This window comes from Microtus pennsylvanicus, chromosome 12 (assembly GCF_037038515.1).
Source record: "Microtus pennsylvanicus isolate mMicPen1 chromosome 12, mMicPen1.hap1, whole genome shotgun sequence".
In the NCBI taxonomy this organism is placed as follows: Eukaryota; Metazoa; Chordata; class Mammalia; order Rodentia; family Cricetidae; genus Microtus; species Microtus pennsylvanicus.
Genome location: NC_134590.1, coordinates 16,108,075 through 16,133,950, shown reverse-complemented (window position 1 = coordinate 16,133,950; position 25,876 = coordinate 16,108,075). Strand labels below are relative to the sequence as shown.

General features: G+C 41.9%; 1 protein-coding gene across 6 annotated transcripts in view; it reads left to right on the top strand.

The window, feature by feature from the left end:
- Positions 1–25,876, top strand: part of Slc4a4 (solute carrier family 4 member 4) — a 419,959-nt gene that overhangs the window by 209,899 nt on the left and 184,184 nt on the right. For all 6 annotated transcript variants that reach the window (XM_075944451.1, XM_075944453.1, XM_075944452.1 and 3 more), the window contains 3 exons: positions 5,299–5,434; positions 14,558–14,718; positions 21,674–21,853. In XM_075944451.1, coding sequence (XP_075800566.1) covers positions 5,299–5,434; positions 14,558–14,718; positions 21,674–21,853 — 477 coding nt within the window. The remainder of the gene's footprint in view (positions 1–5,298; positions 5,435–14,557; positions 14,719–21,673; positions 21,854–25,876) is intronic.

Genomic DNA, 25,876 nt, shown 5'->3' with positions numbered 1-25,876 from the left:
GGGCAGCATTCCTACCATGTGTGCCTTCTTGTCACAGAGGGCTTGGGAGCACAGGCCTCCCACTAACCCTGACAGACAGCTTGTTATTCTGCATGAAGGCTCTGGTCAGATGTAAGCACAGTGATGTGGGAACCACTGCAATTCTATAGACGTTCAGAAGGCCATGGTGTATTCTGACGAGAAGACAGGATTCATTGGATAAGAGAAGCTGCGAAGAGGCATCAATTTCACTTCTGCAGGCCAAAACCACTGGACTGTGTGTTAGTTTTCCTTCCCTGCTCCTTGTGAATCTCTGCTCTTCACACTCTCCTTTAGGATGCCGTTATGTTAGTTTTCACTTAGGATCCTAATTCATTTGGATCAAACACAGGACAGTGTTCTGATGGATGTTCTGCCTGGCTCTAAAAGGATGACAGGGTTTATTATTCCTCATGTTCTCGTTGTTTCTAGTAAAGCAGGTAGACTTTGTGTTCTCATTCTTGAAGTTTCTTGAATCACTGAAGCAAACTATGCGTACCTTTGGCAGCTTTATCTCCTGATTATATACATACACACACACACAACTTGCCATGGCTTTCAAAGTCATATCTATAAGGTAGTATTTTTGTTTTTGTTTTTTTACAAGTAGCACCAGCAAGTGTCAATACTAATTTTGGCTCTCTGATCACGACCATCGTCCAAGTTCTGCCCATCACTTTGTCATTATCCTCCTCAGATGCTCTATAATAATACCTTCTCCAAGTTCGTGATTAGAAGGCATTGTAAATATTTTACACAAAAGTCCTAAGACTATATATTTTTTCCTTCTTGCGATGTTGAGAAAATTCAAAGCCATTTTGTTCTAATTATAGAAGTAAAACAGTCATGGTAATCTGTCTCAATATGCATTCAGTTAATGTAATTTAATGTTCTGCAAACACTTATACTTAGCAAATTTTTTTTCCCTCAGTTCATGTGTGAACTTATTGATTTACTTAACAAATTAATCAGTTGCTTAGTTGATGTCTATTTCCTCTACATGCCTGGTGAAAACAGAGATCTTTCTGTCAGAGTTCTGTTTAATATGTAGAGACTGCAGCTAAGCCCACTTAAAGTGCAGGCAGTGATCAGTAAACATTGCTTGAATGAATGCATAAATAATAATAAGTACTTTACGGTTTAGAAAAAAATGAATGCAAGAAAACAAGTGCTAGGAATAAACTGTTGCGAGGAGGTTGCTTGTTTGCCCTGGCCGCCCAGAACTGAAATAATCACACAGAAACTGTATTTATTAAATCAATGCTTAGGCTATTAGCTCTAGCTTCTTATTGGCTAACTCTTACATATTAATTTAACCCATCTCCATTAATCTGTGTATCGCCACATGGCTGTGGCTTACTGGGTAAAGTTCCGTCTGTCTCCGGTGGGGCTACATGACTTCTCTTTGACTCTGCCTCCTTTCTCCCAGCATTCAGTTTAGTTTTCCCCACCTACCTCTGTTCCCTGCTCAGCCCAAGACAGTTTCTTTATTAACCAATGGTATTCACAGCATACATAAGGAAATCCCACATCAATAAACACAGTAAAACTTAAGGTATATTTGTTAAGTGTAAATATACCTCTAGATAGATGCGGTGCTTGTACAATGGCGAGTGTTGCACCACTGAAAACAATGGCCAGAGAAGCTGGGATGAACACAGAGAGCCCTCACCAATCTATGTGAAAGGTTATTTTTTCTTTAAAACATTTTCAAATCATTAAGCTCTCTTGATGTTGGCTCTAAAGGTACTGGAAAATTGGAGGGGGAAACTAATATTTATTTAGTCTGTAATAATTTAAAACATTAGAAACATCAAGAATGTAGTGGATTGTTTGTTCATAACATCTTACCAGGTTAATGAATAATGTTTGCCTTCTTGCACTGGTGTATCTTACAGGACAGCAAGTCATTCTTTTCTCTTGGTGACCATTGTCATGCTCTCTCAGTTTGAATCAGCATCTAATATTATAGTCTTTTCTACTTTGTGTGTCAAGAAATGGCCTCTGATTTTCTTTAAGGCATGGTCATTGTTTTATTACAACTCGTTTCCTTGCCAGGCAGTGGTGTCACATACCTTTAATCCCAGCACTCGGGAGGCAGAGGCAGGCAGATCTCTGTGAGTTCGAGGTCAGCCTGGTTTACTAGAGCTAGTAGTTCCAGGACAGGTTCCAAAGCTACAGAGAAACCCTGTCTCTGAAAACCAAAATCCAAACCAAACCACAACAAAAAGCAGCAACTTTCTTCATGTATGTTGATGAGCTTGCCTTCATTAAGTTCCTGTGTGTATCCAGAGCCCCTCACATGGTGGGTGAAAGCACGCCAACATTCCATTGACCTGGACGTCTTCTATATATTCATTACCTCTGCCTCAGAGTTTTCTTCAATTACCACCATCTTTTGTTTGTGTGCTCCACTGGCTCATGTTGGTTGGCCAGTTCCGTTTTTTGGATTATCTGTGCCAAGTGGATTTCTCATGAGGAGACATGAAGGCAACACACTCTGATGTCTGTGTGAATTGAATCATGAGTGTTCAGTGGCCAATCACTGATAGACTAAAGAAATACCATGATTGGCCAATGATCAAAACTCCCATTTGTTTGTTATGCAGTGATTAGTGGATGGAAGTGTTAGCTTATACTTAAAGCAAGAAGTTTATAGTTAAAGCAAGAACAAGAGGATATACCGTGTTAGCTGAAACGCGAACTGTACTGTTGAGGGACTAGGGTTATTTACTAGACCATGGAAACTGTCATACATGCATGTTGGCATGAGCCAGTAGCACTGCATAAACCCTAGGCTTTCTCTTGTAACGTACATTTTTAAAAAATTATTCAAGTAGGACCAGTTTGCCTGTGATTGCGTTTTCATTTGATTTTGTGTGTTTATATGCCATAAGCTGGCAATCTTTACTTCACGTTTTATTTGATGGTATTTTAGTGGCAATCCTATATAAGAATATTTTACTTTCTCTTTCTTCACTTCTTGTGTGTGGGTGTATACATTTCTGAACACATGTGCACAGGTATGTGAGGTTGTCATTCATGGGGATGTGGGGAAATGAGAGATTAATGCCTTTCTCAGCTTCTTCTCCATCTTTTTCCTTTCTTTTTTTCAAAACAGGGTTTCTCTGTATACCCTTGGCTGTCCTGGAACTCTCTCTGTAGACTAGATGGCCTTGAACTAAGAGATCTGCCTGCCTTGGCCTTCTAAGTGCTGGGATTAAAGATGTGTGCCTCCACCACCTGGCTCTTCTTCTCCACCTTATTTTTTGAGACACTGTGTTTCACTAACCCTGGACTTTCTGATGTAAATGGAGACTGCTTTTTGTTTCCTGGCCATCCAGACCCAAATAATTGCACAAAAACTAGATTAATTACAACACTCTTTGGTCAATGACTTAGGTATATTCCTAGCTAGCTGTTACATCTTAAATTAACCCGTTTCTATTAATCTATGTATCATCATGAGGCTGTAGCCTACTGGTAAAGCTCTGGCATCTTTCTCCTTCAGCAGCTACATGGCATCTCCTTGACTCTACCTTTTTTCTCCCTGCATTCAGTTTAGTTTTCCCCGCCTAGCTCTATTCTGCCCTGCCATAGACCAAAGCAACTTCTTTATTAACTAATGGTAGTAAAACATTCACAGCATGCAGAGGAGAATCTCCCATCAAGAGTAGGCTTGTTTGGGTAGACTGGCTTGTCAGACAGATTTTCATTTGGATGTTGAAAATCCAAAGGCAGTTCCTCATGCTTTTGCAGCAAGAGCCAAGAGCATGAGCCACTGAACCATCTCCCTAGCCTCACTTTTTTTTTAATGCAAAGGAATTAAAATGCAGATCTTGAGTATGCTAAGCAAGAACTCTCTGTTTGACTCACATCTCCAGCCCCTCCTTTTCACATCACAGTTTATGCCTACATGGTATTTTGTTGTATATTTGTATCATGCTTTATTTAACCAATCCTCATTTCTTGATATTTAGGATTTACATTTTCCTCAATTATAAACAGTACTATCAATTTTATATTAAAATTTCTGAAATAATATGTTTTTGAATAAGTAATTTTAGTAGAAGAACTTCTGGCTTATAAAAATTACTTTCAAAACATTTTTACAAACCTCTAAATTTCCCTTTGGAGTGTTTTGTTCGTGGTACTATCACCATGGGATTCTGGAGACTCCTAAGTACTGGCCAATGTCATTCTTTTTCCATCACTTCCCTTTTGCTAGATAAAGCATGCATTATACTTAATAATTAGCTTTTATTACTGGATTGACTACTTGTGAATTTGTTTATAGTAATTATATTTTGGTTGATGGCTTAGTCTGTCCTGCATTTTCATAGATTTCATTCAGATGGTAGGGACTTACATGTTTTCCGAGGCTGCTTTGACATGTCTATTCCTGCAGATATATATGAATGATATATGCTCATCTGTATATAATATTTATTGGATTTTGCCATTATTGGTTTTACTCAGGCATATGGAAGTGTCCATGAGCCTTAGTTTTGCAATGTGGCCTCCAAGTGCTCCTGTTCCTTTCTCTTTAAAGAGAATAACTTCCAATCTGGGTGAATTTCTAGTTAATTTTTCATTACATGATTTCAGGAGACAGGGTCAAAAGGAGCTAGTAGGCCATTCAATTATGTGCTTAAGTGTGTTGGAAAAGATTCTTCCCCCCACTTCAGATGTACAATATTTTACTTGGGTTTGTTTTTCAAGTGCATCGAAGTGTGACTAAACATTTTTGGATACTGCCATTATATAAAGAAGAGATCCCACCTTGTTAAATATTCCTTCATCAGCTTTCCCGTTACCCAGTCACAGGCAGTGAGGGACCCGCGAGGGCAGAGGGCGGGCAGGTGCTTGGCCTAGGAGTCTCAGGATTGGGGGGCTCTCTTGTCCCTCCCACTGCTACCTGAAGAAGTGATTGGTTCCAGTTGATTTCTGTCTCATAATTTTGGATAGGTCATAAGTGAGGAGGAGGGGAAGTCATGAGGTTGGACCTCAGCTCATCTGAGGGCTCAAGGTTCTTTCTCATAAACCACACAAGACTAGACAGCTGTCCTTTGAAAAGGACGGAGAACTGAGATCCAGTTTGGCTCAGAGGAACAGAGAGGCTTTGATTTCTCTCGGGCTTGAAGTTGAAGATATAAAGGATGTCCGCTGAAACTGTGGAAGAGAAACCCAATAATCTTGGGGAGAGAGGAAGAACTCGAAGCTGCACTTTCCTCTGGGTTTACCAGCCAGTCTTTAACCACAGTATTTTCCCTTCTGCAGTCTCGCCTGCCGCAGAACGCATCCGGTTCATCTTGGGAGAGGAAGATGACAGTCCGGCGCCTCCTCAGCTCTTCACTGAACTCGATGAGCTGCTGTCTGTGGATGGACAGGAGATGGAGTGGAAGGAGACAGCGAGGTGAGGCATGGCGGACTGACTGCAGTGCTGGCCCAGGGAAGCCGTGTAGGGCGAATGGATGAGCCATGAGGCCGCCTTCTCTGGCCTTTGCAGCAGGTGGCGGATGGGTGTGATGCTGGGTTAAGAAGAGGGTAATTGTGTTCCTTCCGTCCTTGTACATTAATGTGGATGCAGGGTAGCTTTTGTTCATGGCTGGAGCATATTTTAGTAACCAGGGCTATATGAATTTGACTTTTGTTGATGAAGAAGTCAATCTCAATTTATAGGCTATTTAGTGGTAAAACATAAAGGCAATAATAAACTCTAGCACCCAAAGGCTGTGACCAAAAACATTTCTAAGCATCTCTACATGTTAACACATCTTGTGTGGTCTTCTTTGACATTGTCTATTCCCAGATAGAAGGGGTACTGTGGACACATGGTGCTAAGACAAAGATGGTATAATTTCACATAAAGACCCATTATCTTCTAAATTTTTTAGCTGAAAGCAAGTAGAAGGTTCAACTGAATTTGAAAGTTAGATGCCTCAGTTTAATTCTATACTCTGTCCCATTAGCTGCACGATCCTTTTTCTTAGGAGAATGAATAATATCGCCTTTTACATATGACATGTATGCAGGTATATAAGATGTATACCATATAGATATACTGTGTGATATGTATAATCATATCATGAATGCTTGTGTGGACATGTTTTATAAATTGTTCAGTGCTTTGCAAGTTTCTAAGGTTTTGGGAGTCACAACAGAGATTTTCTCTCATTGAGACTTAGATACATATTGCAGACTAAATCTACAATGTGCACTAACTCTCTGCAGCATGCACCTTGAAGCATCTATAAAGCATCCTCCAAAAGGATGATCCTGGACCAAAGGCTCTTTCTTACTAGCCCTTTCCATTTCTTCCTTTCTTTCTTCATGGAGTGAGGCTCCCACTCTTTCAGGTTGGGAAGACTTAGTCAGCTGTTGGCTTTGCTGTTCACTAAATAGCTCAGCACAGTTGCTAGGCTTCCTGAGCCTCAGTTTCCTCGTCTGCCAAGAGAGGTCTTTCAGGATTCCCTTTTCTCTGGCACCACACACATCTTCTCGCTCTAAAATTTCTTTCCTGTGTATGTTTAGTCAGCAGTGCCTCTAACAGTCCCTTTGATTCTTCTTTTCATGTTGAAATATTTGTTCACATTGACGGGAACACAGGGGTGACTTTGTTTTTTGTTTCTTGTCAAATGTTAGCTACCCATTAATTTACGTGACCCCTGGTCTCAGCAAGATGAAGAAATGACAGTTCACAGAGTAGGCAACTCAGTGTTGAATGAAATGGTTATAATATTTCCATTTTTGATTCATTTTGGTCCAGGAAGGATGACAGGTATCATTCTCTGAAGCCCAGGCTGGACCTGAGCTCATGGTAATTCTTCTGCCTCAGTCTATTCAGTACTGAGATTACAGGATCGAGTTATGATATTTGGTCATATGGGATTGTAAAAACCAAGATGGCCTTACATTCTTTGCCATCTTTAAAATCTGTTTTAGGGAAGTTATGTTTCATTGTGGTGATGCAATCCTAGAGAAACTATGCTTCTATAGTGGAAGGTTGTCCAGGGAGAAAAGTGTGGATAAGTTCTCCTACTTAGGGATCATCATGATGATTTGTAATTCCATTTCTGATATTGCCTTCCTTATTACATGAATTCATTCAGAGTCAGAGATCACCCAGTCCTGCTTACTCTAGTATTCTCACAGCCTTGAAGTGCCTGGTTCAGAAAAACTACTCATAAATATGTGTTGAATATTTGACTATTGGGGAAGCGCTTGCTTTAAAAATAGTTATTCTTTTGATTTTTTAATTTAACATACCAATTTATAGTGTTCATTATGACCTTTCCATACTGGTATATAAGTATTTTAATAGAAAAAAATAACTATTTTGAACACAATAGTTTTCTCTTTCTGCTGTAGTCTATCAGACTCCAGGTACCCAGCATATCAATGCTATAGCTCAGGCGAGGCCCCATGCTTCAAATTTCAAGGGATTTCATCATATACTGATGGCATCTGCATTTATATCTCTAGACTTCCTTCCTTATTTAATCAGCATTGAGTAATTGGAGGGCTATTAGCAGTCTTGTCATTAATATATGCAGGCCTGTTCCTCCTACAGATTTCTCCATCTCAATACTTAATTTCATTGTCTTGGATACTTCAGCCAGAACACCAGAGCTTCTTTGTCTCCTACCTTCCTTATACATGCTTTCTGATCAGTTGGAAGATTTGATTTTACTCTCTGAAATCCTCAGGTATTTCAGCATCTCACCGCATTTCCTGCTCAACACTGCTTTAGGCCAATTTCTGCCTCTGCAAAACCTGATTAGTTGCTCTCTTTAAACCTGCCTTTATTATGCTTATAAACTATCTACCCTGAGGTACTCCAATAGCCTTCTGTCTCTTTTCCTCCAGTTCAGCCTGCTGGAGCCCCAATGGCCAGTTGTACTGCTCTCTGAGGGACTCTGTCCTTGCCACCTCTCTGTTCCCAGGCACCCATCAACTATCTACATGACTCGCTTGTTTACCTCCTTCAGGTTGTTATGCAAATATCACCCAACTTTTGCCTTGAAACATTTCACCTATACCTCCTATCCCAGTTCTTCTATTGTATTTTTGACCCTTTGCACTTCTTACCATTTAGCCTCTTATCTACCTTGTTATTGTGTCTTCCTAATAGACCTGAATCTCTGAGCAGGTGGGGATTTCCACTTATCTTGTTCAGCCCCGTGCTTCTCATGCTTACAGCTACCTGCTGCACGGCTTTTCTCCAGGAGCAGGGCGTGAAAGAGTGAATGTGTGCAGGAACGGAGTCTTGGTTCTCAGCGTGCGGTCCTGTCCGAATTCTGGGGAGAGGCTTGGCAGCAATTATGCTTCTGGGAATATTTTGATTTCCAGTAATCTGTACTGCTTGTGACATACACTGCGTCAGAGGGTTTCTGTAGTGATGTTTGACTTCCATTTGTGATGTGCATTTTCCAGCCACAATAAAAATTCCAACTCCCTATTAAAAGACCTCAAACCTCTCAGATGAATAAAATTTAAGTGCTTAGAAGAGAGTCATTTCATATGCGATGATATGGCATGAATGAATTTTTTTTCTGGCTGAAAAATCTGTTTGATATATTTTTTTTTCCTCTGAAAATTCCAGTTGATAGACAATTGTTTGGACTGTGGGTGGCAGGGTGCTAGGTACCTGGGGTCTCACACATGCTAAACACGGGCTTTACTGGTGGATTCCATGCGCCCCACCGAGCACTGGTGACGGAGGGACACTTTTATTCCAAAGAGAGCTAACTTTCTAGACTTTTCCAACTAGATGTAGTTTCTAGTGTGGAACTACACCCCACAGAACAATTGTCATTCTTTTTTCTCCCCATTAAGGTTTCCAGTTGGCAGATGATTTTATTTAGCTGAGACTATTCTGTGGCAAGCTTTGGCATTACTGTGACTTGAGTCCCACTTCAGGAATTTTAGGCTGCTTCTATTCTTCAAATAATGACAGTGTTTTTAGTAATAGAGAAGATGGCCCTTGTGAGTCTGAGAAAGTAGAGTAGTTATGAAACATTAACAGCAAGAGAAGCCTTTACTAGTGTGGGATTTAAAGCGGCATGTAGCTCTGTGGTCTTCCTTGTTACATTCCCCCCCCCCCCCCCCCCGTTTTGTCTTTCCTAGAAGATAAGGGAGAACTTTGAAATTTCCAGTGGCTTTCCCAAAATAGTGCAAAGATGAAGACTGTGTAGAGGGTAGGCTTCTCGTGCTGGGGAAGCATGTCTGACTGGTGGAAGTACTGTGTTGGTCTTTTTAGAGGGCATTTTTGGGATGTGTAGTCGTTAGAAAAATTAACATTGAGTCGGACTGCAGTGATTAAGATGGGATCACTTGAAATGGTGAAGAAGCCTCTATTCCCCATCAAAACCCATTAAAGTAAACTGGGCTTGGTGGACCATGGCTGTAATCCTAGCCCTGGCCATGGAGTTGAGAATATCAGAAGTTCTTGGCTACATAATGAGTGTGAGGCCAGCCTGGAATAAATGAGATCATGCCACAAAACAAAATAAAACAAAAAAGAACAGAAATCAAAGTGAACAGGAATCCATTAGAATCAGTTCACAGGTGGATAAAGTAGGCGGATTAAGGAATCACTCCTAGTCTTGCTTTGAAGATGGCCCAAAGTCACGAGGAAGGGACGGACTTCTTTCTTCTTCCACGTCTTCACTTGAGTTAGGATTAGCTTTTCCAAGGTGACTCCTCATTTTCCGTTCGTCCTTAGTGAGTTTTCAGCGGCCAGTGCTGAACGTCACCAATATGGCATGGTTATATATGTTAAAGATCACCCACACCGTGTCATCCAATCTGCTCTGCTAAACCTGATCAAAAAGAAAACCATCACAAGTTCTCAGAAACATTAGCCAACAGAGGAAAAGGGCACCGGTGTGTCATGTCCAGGGACACAATGCGAACTAGTGTTTATTTGTGTTTCTGTTGGGTATGCTGACCCAGCTCACCTCTGGGGAATCTCTTGAGGTCATGGCCACAGAACAGCAGCGTGCACCTTACACTGTGAGTTTGCGATCTTCGTAACCCACAGTTCTTTGACTTTCTGTAGCAGAGGACTCTGGGAAATTCCCTGGTGGACTGAATTGATTTTTTTTCCGTAAGAAGAAGGAGATTTGGGGAATCCAATAACCTATGTAATTAGACATCATTATATTTAGTTAATTATATGTATTGCTTTCCACAGTTGATCTAGAAATTTCTGAACTCTCCTTAAAATAGCATTTATCCCAGGTACACACTAGCCTTGGCTTCTTTTATGCGTAACGAATCACTTTTTAATTAGCTACGAAATTCATTATTATTATGTCCGTAGTTTTACACAGTTGGATTTTATTCTCGTGCAAAGGTCATGAGGATTTTCCACTATGAAACTGGCAGGGTTTAAAGTTGAAGGTCTTGTCTTTACTTAATTATATTTAATCACATGATTGGAAAGTTGCAAAACTCAGTGATTCCCACTGGGCCTTCTGTTTCTTCAACAAGCGAGTGAAATGCTCTCTGCTTGGCAACCACACAAAGTATATTAAACTGCAGAGTACTTTATCATTATTCTTCTAAGACCTTGGAATAAATAAAATTCACCTCATAAACTGCTCCTCCAAGGGGACAACAGTTTTGTAATTGCATGCATTTAGAAAGCCAACTTCTAAAATTAATTTTCCTGTAGCCTGTCACATACTGACAAAAGAGAGAGAGGAAAAAAAAGTGAGAAACCCATTACAAGTGTGTGGCTATTCATAGTGATTGTGGAGGGTAGACGGAGGCTTTCAGTACATGCCACGGTGAAAGTGTCTGTTTTTTAAAAACATAATTACATGGGCCTAAAGCACCTTTGCAAAATGTCTGGTGCTTGGATAGTCTGAACTTTGGTCTCTGCCTTAGCCTTCTTTTTAATGGATGTTGATTTGAATCGAGGCGTGTTGGCTGTTTGTTTTTCAAGTTTGCCCTTGATGTGCGAGGCGGGTAGACAGTGCGCATGCACCCCTTCTGGGATGAAACTATCAATTTATATGACTAAATCGGTAAAACCATCCCCTGAACAACTAGAGTAATAGATTCGTTTGATAGGCATCCCGCCAACTCCTGTATGCTGTTAGCTATGTTATGCCGTCATCACAGCATTCAATATTTATGGAAGCTGATGTGGAATAGATGCTAAAATGAGCCACGGGATCGTATACATCCCCTAGAAATAGAAGTGTAAACAGTGCACTACTTATGAGACTTGGCTTCCTTTCCTCGCGGTTATCTTGACCTGTGGGGTTGGTGTGATCCGTTGAGATGAGCGATGCTCTTCTCAATGCACAGCCTAGTTGAAATTTATGATTTCTCATTGCTCTTGAAGAACTTACTCTGATTTCTGCTTTTAGTCAGTCAGTTCCCTGCAATATAAGCTGCAGAGAGGAAGAAATACAGGGCAGGCCGGAGGAGAGTCAAAAGTTTGCTCCTTTCTGAAAGGTTTACTAAGCTTCTGTTGCTTGGTTAATTGAGGATTGTCTTAGTCTATTCAAGCTGCAGTGACAGAATACTGTAGACTAAATATCTGACACATAATAGAAAGTTATTCTTTATTGCTTGGGGGTGTGGGAAGTCTAGGATTAAGGGCTTTGGGATTTGGTGTGTGAGTGATAGGACCCACATTCTCTTGGTGGCACATTCTAGTTGCAAAAGGCCCCACCCTGGGCACTGGAATTTCAGCATATAAAGCTGGGGATGGTGGCTCCACCTATAATCCTAGCACTTGGGAGACTAAGGCAGAATGGTTGTCCTGAGTTCAAGGCTAGTCTCGACTAATAGAGTATGAATGAATGTCTTCAAATTCCAGCCCAACAACAGCTACCACCCCCCCAACCAAACCCTAAAGATTTTAACGTATAATTAAAATATTTATATATTTATTTGCTTACTTATATTATATTGTGTGCATGTTTGCATAGCTGTAGGTGTGTCCGCATCATAGTGTGTGTGTATAAGTTGGGATAGTTTTTTTGTGAATTGCTTTTCTCCTTCCACCAAGGGTTTTAGGGGATCAAATTCAAGCTGTCAGGATAGCATAGCAGTGGTTTTACCTGCTGAGCCTGTTCGTCAGTCCAACATAAACATTTTAGGAGATTCAAATACCACACCACAGCACAGCACACCATATCACAGCGAAACGAAACAACAACAAAACAGAATTCTCAGTCTCTAAGATTTCAACATAGAAATGTTAAAGAACTCAATACTCGGGCCATATCAAGGGTAGGGGCAGAAAACAGCCCCTATTGTAGACAAAGTCATGCTTAGTTCTCTTTCATGGTATAAGGTTCGCAATGCAGATTGATGGCAGTTGACGGATGGCAACTTAGTTAAGAGAGATAGAGGGGAAATGAAGCCTGCTTAAAACATTACATGTCATCGTTCCTAGTTTATCCTGGGCTTAAGTTCTGTGATCGACTATTCCCTCAGCTAGTGAGAAACTCTTAGGGGTACAGAATATGCACTTGCTGCGTTTTCTGCAGATGGCATCTTTCTAGGTAGTGCTGAGCTGATCCGTAGATGATGGACATGCCTACCTTCGAGTCTGATTTTATGTTAAAAATGAAGACACATATAATAAAGCGGTTCATCTAGCGACTACCACAGCATGCTTAAATTTCTGTAAGCGAGCAGGAAAAGATGTTACTCAAAGTTATCAGCATCATAATAAGCATATGATTATTTTAGAAGTAACCCAGTTACTTTAATTGCATAGTATTATTTTGGCTATAACCATACAATACTGTAAATGTGTGATGTCATTTTCTTCTAGCTCCTTCTATTTCTCTGGAAATAATTCCAACCAAAGAGGAAGAAAATGTCACTTGAGACACATATACGCACGGGGAGGGGCATTATAGATGTTTCCCAATCTGTTTCGAAATGTGTTTCAACTACTTCTATAGAAACAAGCTGGGTCCAGTTTTGAAGATTTAGAATCTCTTTGGTGATGATGTTGAATTTTAAACTGTTTTAAGAATTTTTATTATTATTTTGAGAATTTCATACCTGAGTCCCATATTTACATCATTTCTTCCAGCTCCTCCAGTATCTCCCCTACTCCCTCTCAGCGTCATGACCTCTTTCTGTCTGTGTTTCTGTACATATTATCCTCCTGAGTCCATCTAGCTATGCTCAGATGTACACGTGACCATGAGTTGACCAAGCCTAAGTAGCTTTTAAACTCCACAGCTACAAAGGTAAACATTTAAAAGTCAAGGCCACTTGCTGTTTCAGTGGGTGTAATATAATACACAGGGTGAAGGAGACTCTCATAGCTGAGAGGGTGGAGACAGAAGTTACCATTGACATGTAGGGGGTTTCCTGGCTCTGAGGAGCTTTCTGGGAGAAGTGTAGAGGGATAGGTAAAGTACTTCTGAGTTAGGTGAGTGTTGCGTGTGATAAAAATCCTCAAGTCTTCTTCCACACTGTGATTGATCTCTTGATCTGTTTCACAGCGGTTCTCTTTAGTGAGTTTCATCCCCTTCCCGGGGCTTGACTAGAGTTCTATAAATAATCCCTTCTGTGGTGTTTCCTCTGACCCCTGCCCTTTGTTCTCATCCGCAGTGAGGTAGGTGAGTGTTTAGCTTGTTCTAGGAAAATGTTTTTCAATCATTAAACCCTTGGGTGAAAAATCTAGGAAAACAGAATTTAACCCCATCATTACCACTCCAGCATCCTTCAGAGGTTTGATGGGAAAGGAAAAGAATGGCTTCCTACTTCCTCTGGCTGCTTAGGAGAGGCTGTGTGATCTGATCATGCATTATAAAGGCTTCCCAATGTGTTCTTTCCCCCTCAGACTTACATGTCTTTGTTTTCTCTGTTCTCAAAATGTGTACATGTCCAAGAAAGCAGAAGCTGAGGATGAGGGCTGTTTGTCCCACTGCAAAGGTTGCTAGAGAATGTGTTATTATTCCAGTGAGACCATGGTCCACCGGACTTGCTCATTTTAAACATGTGGAGCCTGGCTTCAAGGGTCAAATCACTATTAGCCTCTCAGTGAGAGTCAGCTGAGGCAGAGAGCTCTACTGCAGATATGGTAAAACATAGTCCTTGCTAAGCATCAACAACTGGGCATTTTTCATTTGAGATAATGTTGGTTCATGGTTGCTCCTCCATCTTACCCACATCTACCCTGTAAGGTTCCCACAGAGTGTCCACAGTGGTGCTAGTTTTATAATTACAGGATTGTGCCACATGGAGGATTTTGAGACGTGTGTTTTTCTCATCTAAAATCACCTTTGTACCCATTCCTAGGGATCTCATGGCTACATGGGGAGGGGGCCAGTGCTTTGACTTCTTTTGGTCCAGTTTTTTCTTAAAAGGAGGAACGGTTTTGTCACTCTGTATTCCTGAAGATGACAGAGTTGATGGCATGATAATTAACTATTAAGATCGCACGGGAGGAGACGTTCTGGACTTGCTGGTCCGGGCGTGGGCAGGGTTAGTGCTGCCTTCAGGGAAGGTTGCAGTTCTTCTGATTGTCTCACTAATCTCATCTTCCTAGGTGGATTAAGTTTGAAGAAAAAGTGGAGCAGGGTGGGGAACGATGGAGCAAACCCCATGTAGCCACGCTGTCCTTGCACAGCTTGTTCGAGCTCAGGACCTGTATGGAGAAGGGATCCATCATGCTTGACCGGGAGGCCACGTCTCTCCCACAGCTGGTGGGTGAGTATGCCATTTCTGGTTCCTCTTACTGTTCAGGAATGACCTTGCATGCAGATGCCTGCTAGGGTAAGCAGGGTTGAATGTTCTCTGGAACACTTGTTCTAAGTTCTGTGTCATGAAATGAGTGATTTATGAAAATTTTAACTAATACTGAGAAAAATAGCATTCAGAAATAATGCCCATCTCTGGGTTGTTGATACTATTTTGGAATATTCTCTTCTGGATTTATTTGCCAGTCTTCTACTTTGTGCTTTTCTCCTATCCTCTATTTTTTGTTACAACTGAGATCATATTTAATGTGCACAAACATCTTAATTTTTACTTACTAGCATAATTAACATTTTTGTATATGCATATGTGTGTGGGGTTCATATGCATACATGTGGATGTATGATTGTGTGTGCTTCTGTGTCTGCATGTATGTGAATGAATGTTCCTGTGGAGGCCAGAGGTAAACCCTGCTTTCATTTCTCAGGAGCCAACCCTTATTTTTGAGTCAGTGTTTCTCCTTGGGCTGGAGCTCACTGTGTAGGCCAGCAGTGGACCACAGTGACCCACCTGTTTCTATCTCTCCAGGGCTGGTTTTGTAAGTACATGCCACTATGTCTGTTTTTTTTTCTTTTGTTGTTGTTATTGTTTTTTGCTTGTTTTTTTTTTTCGTTATTTCTTTGTTTTCTTAAACATGTGTTCTGGGGATTGAACTGTTTCTCAGGCTTGCTTACTTACTGAGCCATTACCTCACCTTAGGTTAATATTTTGGAAGAAGCACCCTCTCACCCTCTTATCTTAACTGGCTGTCTGGACACTAGGTTTTTAGAACTCTGACTGTAACGGAGACCACTCTTTCACTTAGATTTTGTGCCCCTCAGTTTCATGATTGTCAGAAGAGTTTGCATCTTCGGGAAGAATGAAAATCCTTCACTTCCCGGGCTGGTGTGATAGAAGGCAGTTGTCCAGCCATTTAGCTGTGTGTAGAGCAGTGTCGTGGGGCAGGATGCCAGCCGTGCCTTATGGGCTGGCGACTGAGTCGTCACGTTGGCACAGGGCATCATTCATATCACCAGACCCTGTGGAATTTCTCTGCATGAAATTTCACCATGTATTCCTTCCACTGAGTGTATGCTTTGCTCTCTATGAAAAAGAAAAGTTCTTTGGAAGGAGTTGTATGTTTATTCCGTGTGATACTGAGTGGTTTCACAGGAAGAATGCCGGGATTACAGTGGGCAGCTTTAACTAACGTCTTCCTCTACTATTGTGGACAATCATGGTCCAAAACACATTCTGTACCACTCTTGGAGATGCGGTTTCCTCATCTGTGAAGGTAGTTGGAAGGTGCATGCCTGAGTTCCCTTTCCCGGTGCTATGATAAAAACTTTGATAAAAGCGACTTAAGGCAAAAAGTTTTCTTTTAACCCACGATTCCAGGCTGTGGCCCATCCTAGCCGCAAAGTCGCCAAGGCAGCAGCCCCAGAGAACTGCCCACATTACATCCGTGCTCAGGAATGGAGAGCCGGAAACACATGCACGCTTGAGCTCAGCTTGCCTTCTTTTTGTCCAGTCTAGGACCCAGATCCACAGAGTGGTGCTGTCTGCTGTGTAACCGAAACTGCCTCCCACAGACATGTCTACAGGCTCATCTAATCTAGGTGGCCCCTGTTGGAGATGCCCATCCTAGGTGATGCTAGACTGTGTCTGGTTGACGGTGGGAAGTGACCATTGCTGTGTGCCTCTCAGAGTGGTTAGGAGATTTAAAGTCACCAGACCTGCTGGCTTCCGGCTTTTCCCTCAGTGTAGTTAGCTACCTAGCTTTTCCTACATGTTACTTATCAGATCACAACTTGAAGACTTTTGAGTCTGGCAGGTAGATTCTTGGGGATTTCATGAGCAAGAAAGAAAAATCCCAAAGAGTATGGACTGAAGAGATGGAAGTAGTAGAACATTCATTCATTCATCCATTTGTTTGTTTGTTTACTTTTATATTTTTCCTGTCTTGGAGCGGATCAACAGGGGGATGAGTTCCTTTTTCTGTGAAGCTGAACTTTTCTTTTGTGATCTTCAGTTCCAAACTGACATATCTTAAAGAGTTCCTGGTTTCTAGCAACTCTTTGCCTCTGTACATAGCGGAAGACAGAGTCTCACATTAAATCAGACCCTCTTTAGCCAATGATCAAAAAGAGAAGATCTGACATCTACTGTATTTAAAAAGTTTTACTGAGTATTTGATATTCTTGCTTAATTTCCCATAACTTTGTATTATAACTTCAGACTCTTCTAACCTCCATGCATTTACTTTAAACATTGTCATTTCATGTTAAAATTAGATACCACTAGGTCACTTTGAGGTATCATCACTCACTAATATGTTTGCTCCGCAGTCCCCAGAGCAAGGAGGCAGAGTGCCAGCGTTATCAATTCTGGCACTGATAATACAGAAAAACAGTTCAGAGGCGAACCACACATCATGGGCAAAACAAAGGGAGGGAAAAAAAGGCCAGCCCTGCCGAAGAGGACATAGAGCTTGTTTAGGAGAACACAGCCCAATAGAGAAATGAAAATCCTCCAACAGAATAAAAACCTGTGGAGACTAAAATATGACCTGTGCAAAGCCTTTATTTCATTTTCAATGACAGAGGCAGCACAGTAATTTGGAGAGTTACAATGATTGTTTTGTGATTAGGAAGATCTCTTCCTAGTGGAGGATGAAGTAGAGTAGCCATGTTCCACATATGCCGGGACATAGGACAGCTACACGCTCCCCAGTCTCGGGTTCTATTTCCTCTCACTAGCCCAGTTTTACTCCTGAAAGTGGGAAGAAGTAATAGCAAGTGTGATCATACACAACAAATCGGTTGATTTCCAGCCCTCCTTTGGGTCCGCCTGCTATTGCTCCTCACCACCTGCCGTGAGAGGATGACCTCTGCAGGTCATGGGCAGTGGTGTGGGGCTGGACAGGGTGTGAGCTGTGCTCGTTCTTACCTTAAAGTCAGCTTCCTTATGAGTCTCCCAGGACCTCTCTGTGGTTTGAAGAGTGTGTGTGTGTGTGTGTGTGTGTGTGTGTATGCGCATGTGTGTGTGTGTTTGTATGCGCATGTGTGTGTGTGTGCGTGTGTGTGTGTATGTGTGTGTGTGCATGTGTGTGTGTGTGCGCATGTGTGTGTGTGTGTATGCGCATGTGTGTGTGTGTACGTGTGTGTGTGTGTGTGTGCGTGCGCATGTGTGTGTGTGGCATCCCTATATATTTTAATAGAAAGATTTGTCTTTGAAGCATGACACAAGACGAGACACAATTTCCAGGGATTATTTTAGTAGGTTTATTATTGGCACCACCATTGTAATCGTACATTTAAGGGTGTCATTCACACGTGAAGGCAAGTTCATGGAATTTTCTTCCACTCTTAAGTTTATAAAAAAAAAGCTGAAATCCATTTCAGGTGTTCAGCACAATGCGAAATGGCTGAGAAAATGTAGCTCTATTTTTGGAGCTCATTCATGCAGCTATACCTCTAAAGGCAGCTCGAGCTCTTCTGTCTGTCGGCAGATGTATGAGTCCTGATGTTTCTTGTTTTTTTCTTTTCCCTAAAACCCCACATTTTATGCTTTTCAAATTTATATTGATTGTTATTTATAATCCTAAGATTAATATATGTTCATTTAAAAATAATCCGTAAAAAGCTTCACTACAAAAATAAAACCTTCCCGAATTTTACCACTAAAGTAAAACCTTTCCTAATCTAGTTTTGTCTGTCATCTCCATAGGTTTCCTATGTAACTCCGTTTATCCACACAAAGTGGAATTATAGTTCCTCACTTGCGTGTGTGTGTCTGCCTCGTAACGCTGGGGTTATAGGCATGCACAGCCCTCCTGGGCTTTTTACGTCTATGTCAGGACTTGAATTCAGGTCTTTGTGCTTGCAGAACAAGCACTCTTATCCTCTGAGCCGTCTCTCCATCCCGTGGCTCATCGTTTTAATTTGTAATTGCTTAAAGATAAAAACATCAATATCTATATTTTCCTATTGTTCTGTAAGTAAAACATAATAGCTGTAAAATAATCTTTTCGGGTATTTGGGTGGCCTTTCAGTTGTTATTATAAAGAAAAGTGCATATTTTTGTTATAGTTTTGTAAAATTGTTTGATTAGTATAGAGTTCCAGTTGTAGAAGATTCAAAGGTTTTGAACATACTGGAAGGCTTTGGTATGCTTTCGGCAAATGTCAGCACCATCAGGAAGTGGCTGTGACGTGCATCTTTCACACAGGGACAAGGACAGATGATTTGGATAGACCTAGCTGATGTCTTTATTCACATACATTTATTTACATTATTTTTGTTAATTTGAAGTTAAGACATTTATTTGGCCTTCAAGCCCTTTCTCTGAATGCTTGCTTGTCCTCTTTTCTGTCTTCCATGGTCTGCCCACCTTTCTGTTGGTTCGCAAAAGCTCCACGTGGGTCATCTCTCTCTCTCTCTGCCTAGAGCTTGCTTCTTAAGAAACTACCTTCAATTTTTTCTTTTTGAGACAGAGTCTGGCTGTGCAGCCCAGCGTCAAGCTGGCTTTGAACTCACTTTGTAGCTCATTGCTGCCGGGAAACTCACAGTCCTTCTGCCTCAGCTTCCCAAGTGTTAGCATGGCAGCCAGGCCCAAGTGTGCCCGGTGGGCTTCCTTTTTAAATATGGAGACTACTGTGTCAAGTGTAGAAAGACCTCAAATGTGCATTGCCTACCCTGCTTTTAGTTAGGGCTCTGTCTCTAATTAGTCTGTATGGGGGGGTCAGTCACGTCTTTCCTCCTCTCTCACCTCTAATGAGAGCTGAACTCGATGCTCCAAGGTCTCTTGGAGTTGTTACCATGTAGCCTTGGCTCATTTTCTCGCAGTTGGTAGTGTCTGTGGGAGCTGCACACGGAGCACTTCACTTCAGTGTGGTTGTAAAAGGCACTGCCCCCACTTTCCTTTGAAAGGGTTTGTAGTTGATGCTGAAAGAGACCCTGTTACGTGGGCCATTTTTATGGAAGCTTAATGAAGGCCATCAGCCACCCAGTTGTTTTAACCTGTCTAACTCGCGGTTCCCAGGCGTGAGGAACAGAGGGCAGGCTGTGCATGCATAGGCATCGAGAAGCCTTGCCAGGAAGTCTAGATAAGAAACGCTTTCATCCACAGCCCTGGCATTCGAAGCAGCGAGCATTTGGTACCACTCGCAGCAGACACGTTAGGGCTCTGATTTTTGTGGTTCTTCTGTAAATGGACTTTCCACGTGGAATGGGACTTACAGGGGAGTAGAGAGTTGTGACTGAAGGCACTTAGTTTCCTAACTGTGTAACAGAGAGCTAATTGTACTTCCAGGATCATTCTCAGGCTAACACTGAGTGGGGTTTGTGTGGTTCAAAATACCCAGCCCTGAAGGCCACTTTCAAATCAAAACGCTCACAGGAGAAACTTCCTGCCTCCTCCGGGTCCCTTACCAAGTGGTCCACGTTCTGTACATTTAGGGCCTCTGTGCTAGGCCAATGGTGGAAAATCCCTGATCTAGCCTCCTCTTGGCTTACAAATGGCTGACTGTCCATTGTGTAATCTGCTGACTTCTAGCGGTAGACTGTGAGGCCGAGTGACCGACCGCGCAAAGGTGCCAGCGAGCTCGTGTGGACGCCCGCACCTTCTCTTCAGAGCAGCGTTCCTAAGGACTGCTTGTTGTCCTAACCCGCACTGATTTTCCTGTCAGACTTCTGCATAGGAACAGAAGTTGCTCCCTTTCACACGCTGCTTAGTTTCCCCGAGGGAAAGGTCGCAGTGAAGAGCCCCGCCCTGCACACCTCATACAGATTCTGCATGTGTTACTCTTAAGTGGAGGCAGAGATTAGGATAGCATGCGCAGGCTTCATGTATGCTGTGGATGTGCTTGCCTGTGAGAAACAAGATTTGTTTTCTATTGGAATAAGATTTGGTGCGCTTGCATGCGTGCGTGCGTGCGTGCTTGTGTGTATGTGTGTGTGTGTATGTGTGTGTGTGTGTGTGTGTTTGTAGGCTGTGTGGGTGTCTTTTTGAATTCTAGCCACCTTATTTTTTGAGATGTTTTGGGATGATGTCTCTCATTGAACCCGTGGACCCGGGGCTTTGCCTGTTTTCACCACATTCCCTATGGCCCAAGGCTCCAGGTGGACAGCACTCTACACCCGGCTTTTACGTGAACGCCGTGTATCCAAACTCACGCCTTCCTGCTCGCACAGCGAAGCCCTTTACCACCTGGGCCATCTTCCTCGGCCCCCAAAGCCATTCTCTTTTAAAAGTTAGAACAATAAAGGGCTAATAGAAGCAATCTTATGATTTTTTTTATTTTTGGTAGTAAAACTAAGATATTTAAACTTCCTAAACCAATGTTAGTCAGGCTGTGTTTGAAAACCATCAAGGGAGCAGAATGGCAAGGTTTTAGAGGCAGATGAAGTCTAATCAGGGTATAGTTTCGTAACTTGATCTTTCCTTCATTAGTTGTTCTGATATAGGGAAAGGTGTGTTAAAGAAAATATAACTTAGAAGAACTGGGGAAATAGACTTTAAAACGCACCCCTCATGATTTTACAGTGCACAGCTTCTTTCTTTTCATGCCTTTGATATTTCTGATTATGTAATGCAGGACATGAAAATTTGAGCCTTACTTTTTTAAATTGAAGAATGAAATGTGTTACTCCGAGAAACTCTGACTTAGGGGAATTTAGAATAACTGGGCTTTAAAAATAAAAAAGAAATTAAGACAGTTCTGCGGTTCTAAAGACAATTAATGCTGGAACAGTTAGAATTCTCTCATTAAGGCCAGCAGTCGGTCCCTTCATCTGGAGTGGGAAGATGGGGTTTTGGAAAGGAATGTATTGATGTTCAATTTGGTGGTGACGTCCCCAAAGCTAGAGGGAAACTTAGCTTCGTGGTTTGGTGTCCTGACGTTGGCTTCACTTTGCTTTCATATCAGAGATGATTGCTGACCACCAGATCGAGACAGGCCTACTGAAACCTGACCTTAAGGATAAGGTCACGTACACGTTGCTTCGGAAACACCGACATCAAACCAAGAAATCCAACCTCCGGTCCCTGGCTGACATCGGGAAGACGGTCTCCAGTGCAAGTAGGATGTTTACCAACCCTGATAATGGTAATGCAAAGCCCACCCGCCGGCAGCTGCTTTCTCTTCGTGAGCCACCCACCTTTGCTCCATCTCTAAGAATCCTTTCTTCCTCTTCCTATGGCTTTTCTCTAGGTCACGTGACACAGTCATTTCATCCAACTGGGCAGGTGTGCAATCTTGCTGGAAAGGTTTCACTGGGGATGTAGGTTACAAAGCCATAGTGCCTGGCTTCTCCTCCGTGGTTGACTGAAATGCTTACTAATAACTCTGTGGGAAAACAACTGAGTATTTCAGATGAATCCACAAGCTCGCAGTTAACATTCTCAGGGCATATGTCTTCAAGATGACGTTCAATAGCTTGGAGTATCTAATAAAATATGATAAATACTTTTTTTTTCTTTTTTTCTTTTTTTTTGTGGATTTTTCAAGACAGGGTTTCTCCGTAGCTTTTTTGGTTCCTTATACTTTGAAATATCATATAACAACATTTTTTTGCTTTAAGATGATTGTGTCTAATCTATTAGTGTTCATTCTATTACTGTATAACTCAATATTATTTATACCACTTGAAAAGGCAGTTGATTTTTTGATAAATAATAATCATATTCAAATGGAAGTATAATTATTCAAGATAGAATATTAGTTCATTATATAACAATAATTCTTCTTACATTTATTGCACTTACCACAGTTTCTTGCAAAATGCCTATTTTTGGCATCATTCTCATCATTGGTAATAAATTTCCAATGTTTGGGTGCAGTCTGAGGAGGTGGAAGCAAGTTTCCATCAAGTACGGGAAACGAAGATGTGGTGGCCAGAGTCGAGTAAGCATTGGGCTGGGAGAACCAGCTCTGGACTCTGCCACCATCGAGTCTTCTCAGCACTAAGAGTGGGAGAGCCTGCAACTCAGGAGAGTCACTTGATATTTCATGATACCATAGAATGTGTTCTCTGGCACAGGGCAGGTGTAAATGATTATAGCAAGTGAATTTGATCCTAGCCACTCTGTATTCAAAAATGTGATTTTTCTCACTTAATATTAAAAGCCAGTGGTTTGAAGACTGATTACTATAAACAAAATTTTATATTTTTAAACTCAAACTGTCTATAAAATAATTAAGATATAAATGCTTTCAGTAAAATACACGAGAGAGAGAGAGAGAGAGAGAGAGAGAGAGAGAGAGAGAGAGGAATTTAAATTACTTCTGCTATGATTTGTTGCTTCTTCTGTTCCTGCTGTTGACAAAGAAACCTTAGGTTTTCTATGCCCATTGATTTGTTTTTGAAGAAAACCTTGTTTAGTGGCTGGCAGTGCCGTTGCTCCAGCAGGCTCTTTCAATTCATCTTACAAGCATTTCATTTTAACCAGCACATGTATTTGCAACTATGGCAGTTAAATTTCAGATCTCTCTCTCCCTCTCCCTCTCCCTCTCCCTCTCCCTCTCCCTCTCCCTCTCCCTCTCCCTCTCCCTCTCCCTCTCCCTCTCCCTCTCCCTCTCCCTCTCTCCCTCTCCCTCTCTCTCTCTCTCTCTCTCTCTCTCTCTCTCTCTCTCTCTCTCTCTCTCTCTCTCTCACACACACACACACACACACACACACACCTCAAGCAATAATCTTTTTTTCTCATAAAACCTACAACTCCGAGAGTTAGGGGTTTTGTTTGTTTTAAGTCATTGCATTAGTAGTACACAGAGGTCAGAAAATGCACTGTGTTCACATGTTGCATGAGGAGTGATGGCTGCCAGGGTGTTCTATTTCCAGAAGGGTAAACTGTCCTTTTCATGCACTACTTACAGAGCAGAAACTAGAAAGAGATGAGTCTCTGCAGCCCTCCTTTTGGAGAAGGTATCTGGATGGGAGGTGCAATGAATGAGCTGCTCCTTCTTCACCTCTTCATCCTCATTAGATCCCGAACTTTAGAGGAAGCTGACCTTGTCTTCATCATTCACCTCTCATTTATGCAATGTGGTACACACAGGGCAGCAAGCAAATGGGAAGGGCAGGTGGTTCTTTTTTGGCTCTTCCAGTGATCATCCCACACCCTGAAGCATAGGATACGATTAGTTTGTTTCAAAGCTGTTATTATTGGCCTTTATGTTAGCTGACTCTTTAAATATCACAGGCAAGATTTGGCTTTGCGAGATCCTACAGCAGTGAGCTACACGTGCCTCGAAGGTACATGATCATAAATCATCGGCTGGCAAGTTTTTGGCTTTCTACAGATGCTCGTTCTTACCCTGCAAGTTTGCACAGTTACTTTTCTGTCTGAGGGCTTAATCACTTAATATACCTAAGAACTGTGTAATGTTCTTTGATTAAACATCTAAAGTAAGGAATTATATACCTGTCACTGCGCTTTTAATAAACAAAAATCTTAGAGCGATTGTAGTGGAGCTGGGTCGTAATATCCTCAGGCCTAGTAAATGTAAATCACCTTAGCCTTAAATATAGAGCTAGACCCTGTGGCGGAAACTGCTCTGACTATGCCAGCAACTGCATGGCAGATAGCTGAATGGCATGGAGACACTTAAGTCAGGGGTTGTTTTAGTTCCCAGTGGTGTCCAGAGTCAGTTCCCATCTACTCCCAAGAACCAACTGAGGGGAGAGTCTGCCAGCAGTTTGTTATATGCAATGACTGTTAAATCGCATTAGAATCCAATTAAATAATTATATTAAAAGCAATGGCACCAATTGTTCAGAATGCACGACTTCCTATTTGTTTGATGGCAGTTGACTAAATCTGTGCACTTGAGGTGATTTCCACCCATGAAATCACATGAGAGTGCCGCATCTCATCCCATCCCATCATGCACTGGGTCCCAGTGTTGACTCCCGTGGCTTCAGGCAAGCAGTTGAAATCTGCTACAAGGTAACATTCACACTTTAGAGACAACATATGCTACAAACCAGGACTTGCTTTATTATTGTTCTAGTTGTTTCTAAACTTTAAAATAATGATGAGGAAAATTTTAACAATACAGATTAAACTAAAAGCATTTATTTAGTGCATGTAGCTTATAAGATTAAGAAGATTGTTTTGGTAGTTAAAACTCCTATTTGGTTCTGTAGAGGAGCGTCTGAGACCCCAGTGAAGAACAAGTGAGACCTGAAACACCTATTTGTTGTTTTGTTTTTGTCTTATTAGCATGCATGACATTATAATCAAATGTTCAGTCTGATTCACATTTTGAGTCCCTTCCTTCCTCCCTCCTTCCCTCCCTCCCTTCCTTCTTTCCTCTTCCCTTCTTTCTCCATCCTTCCTTTTATCCTTCTTTTTTCCCACCCTCCCTCCCTTCCTTCCTTTTTTCCTTCCCTCCCCCCTCCGTCCCTCCCTCTGTCCCTCCCTCTGTCTCTCCCTCTGTCCCTCCCTCCCTCCCTCCCTCCCTCCCTCCCTCCCTCCCTCCCTCCCTCCCTCCCTTTGGTTCATTATCATGAACTCATTTTTAATTAGTCAACATTTACTTATTTTCCCTACCAAAGAATTAGAAAAATAGTGCAGTTCTTTTTGATGACTGTAAACAGACATAATGAAAAATTCAATGAGATACATGAGGGCTTCGAATGGGAGCTGGCGCTTAGCAATCAATCACTCAACAAATGCATTCAGTTATGCGAGCTGTTTAAGCATAACTGTGCAGTATAGATTTTGTAGTAATAGGAATGTCTTCTGCACTGTTCAGTAGTTTCCTCTTCAGGAAGAAACTTGTAGGAATAATTTTTACGTATTTCTTCTGACTTTTTGGTGAGTGGTATCGACACCCACTGTGTAGCAATGGGAGGAACCTTCCTTGCTTTTGCTTAGATGGCTGTAAGAGGAATCCTGACCCACCTTAGGCATCCCAGGTAAGGACAAGAACTGCACCCGGCAGTGAGGAGCTGGTGAAGGTGGGAGCCCCAAGGAGGGCAACTGGCTCCTGATGCCCACAGCGCTTCCCTTTTGTTTTCGATGGTGCCCCAGGGCCTCTTACTTATTTGTAGTGAACCACACAGCCTACTGCTCAACACATCACTGGGCTTCACTTTCAGTTCACTGCCTTTCTTGCCCTCCT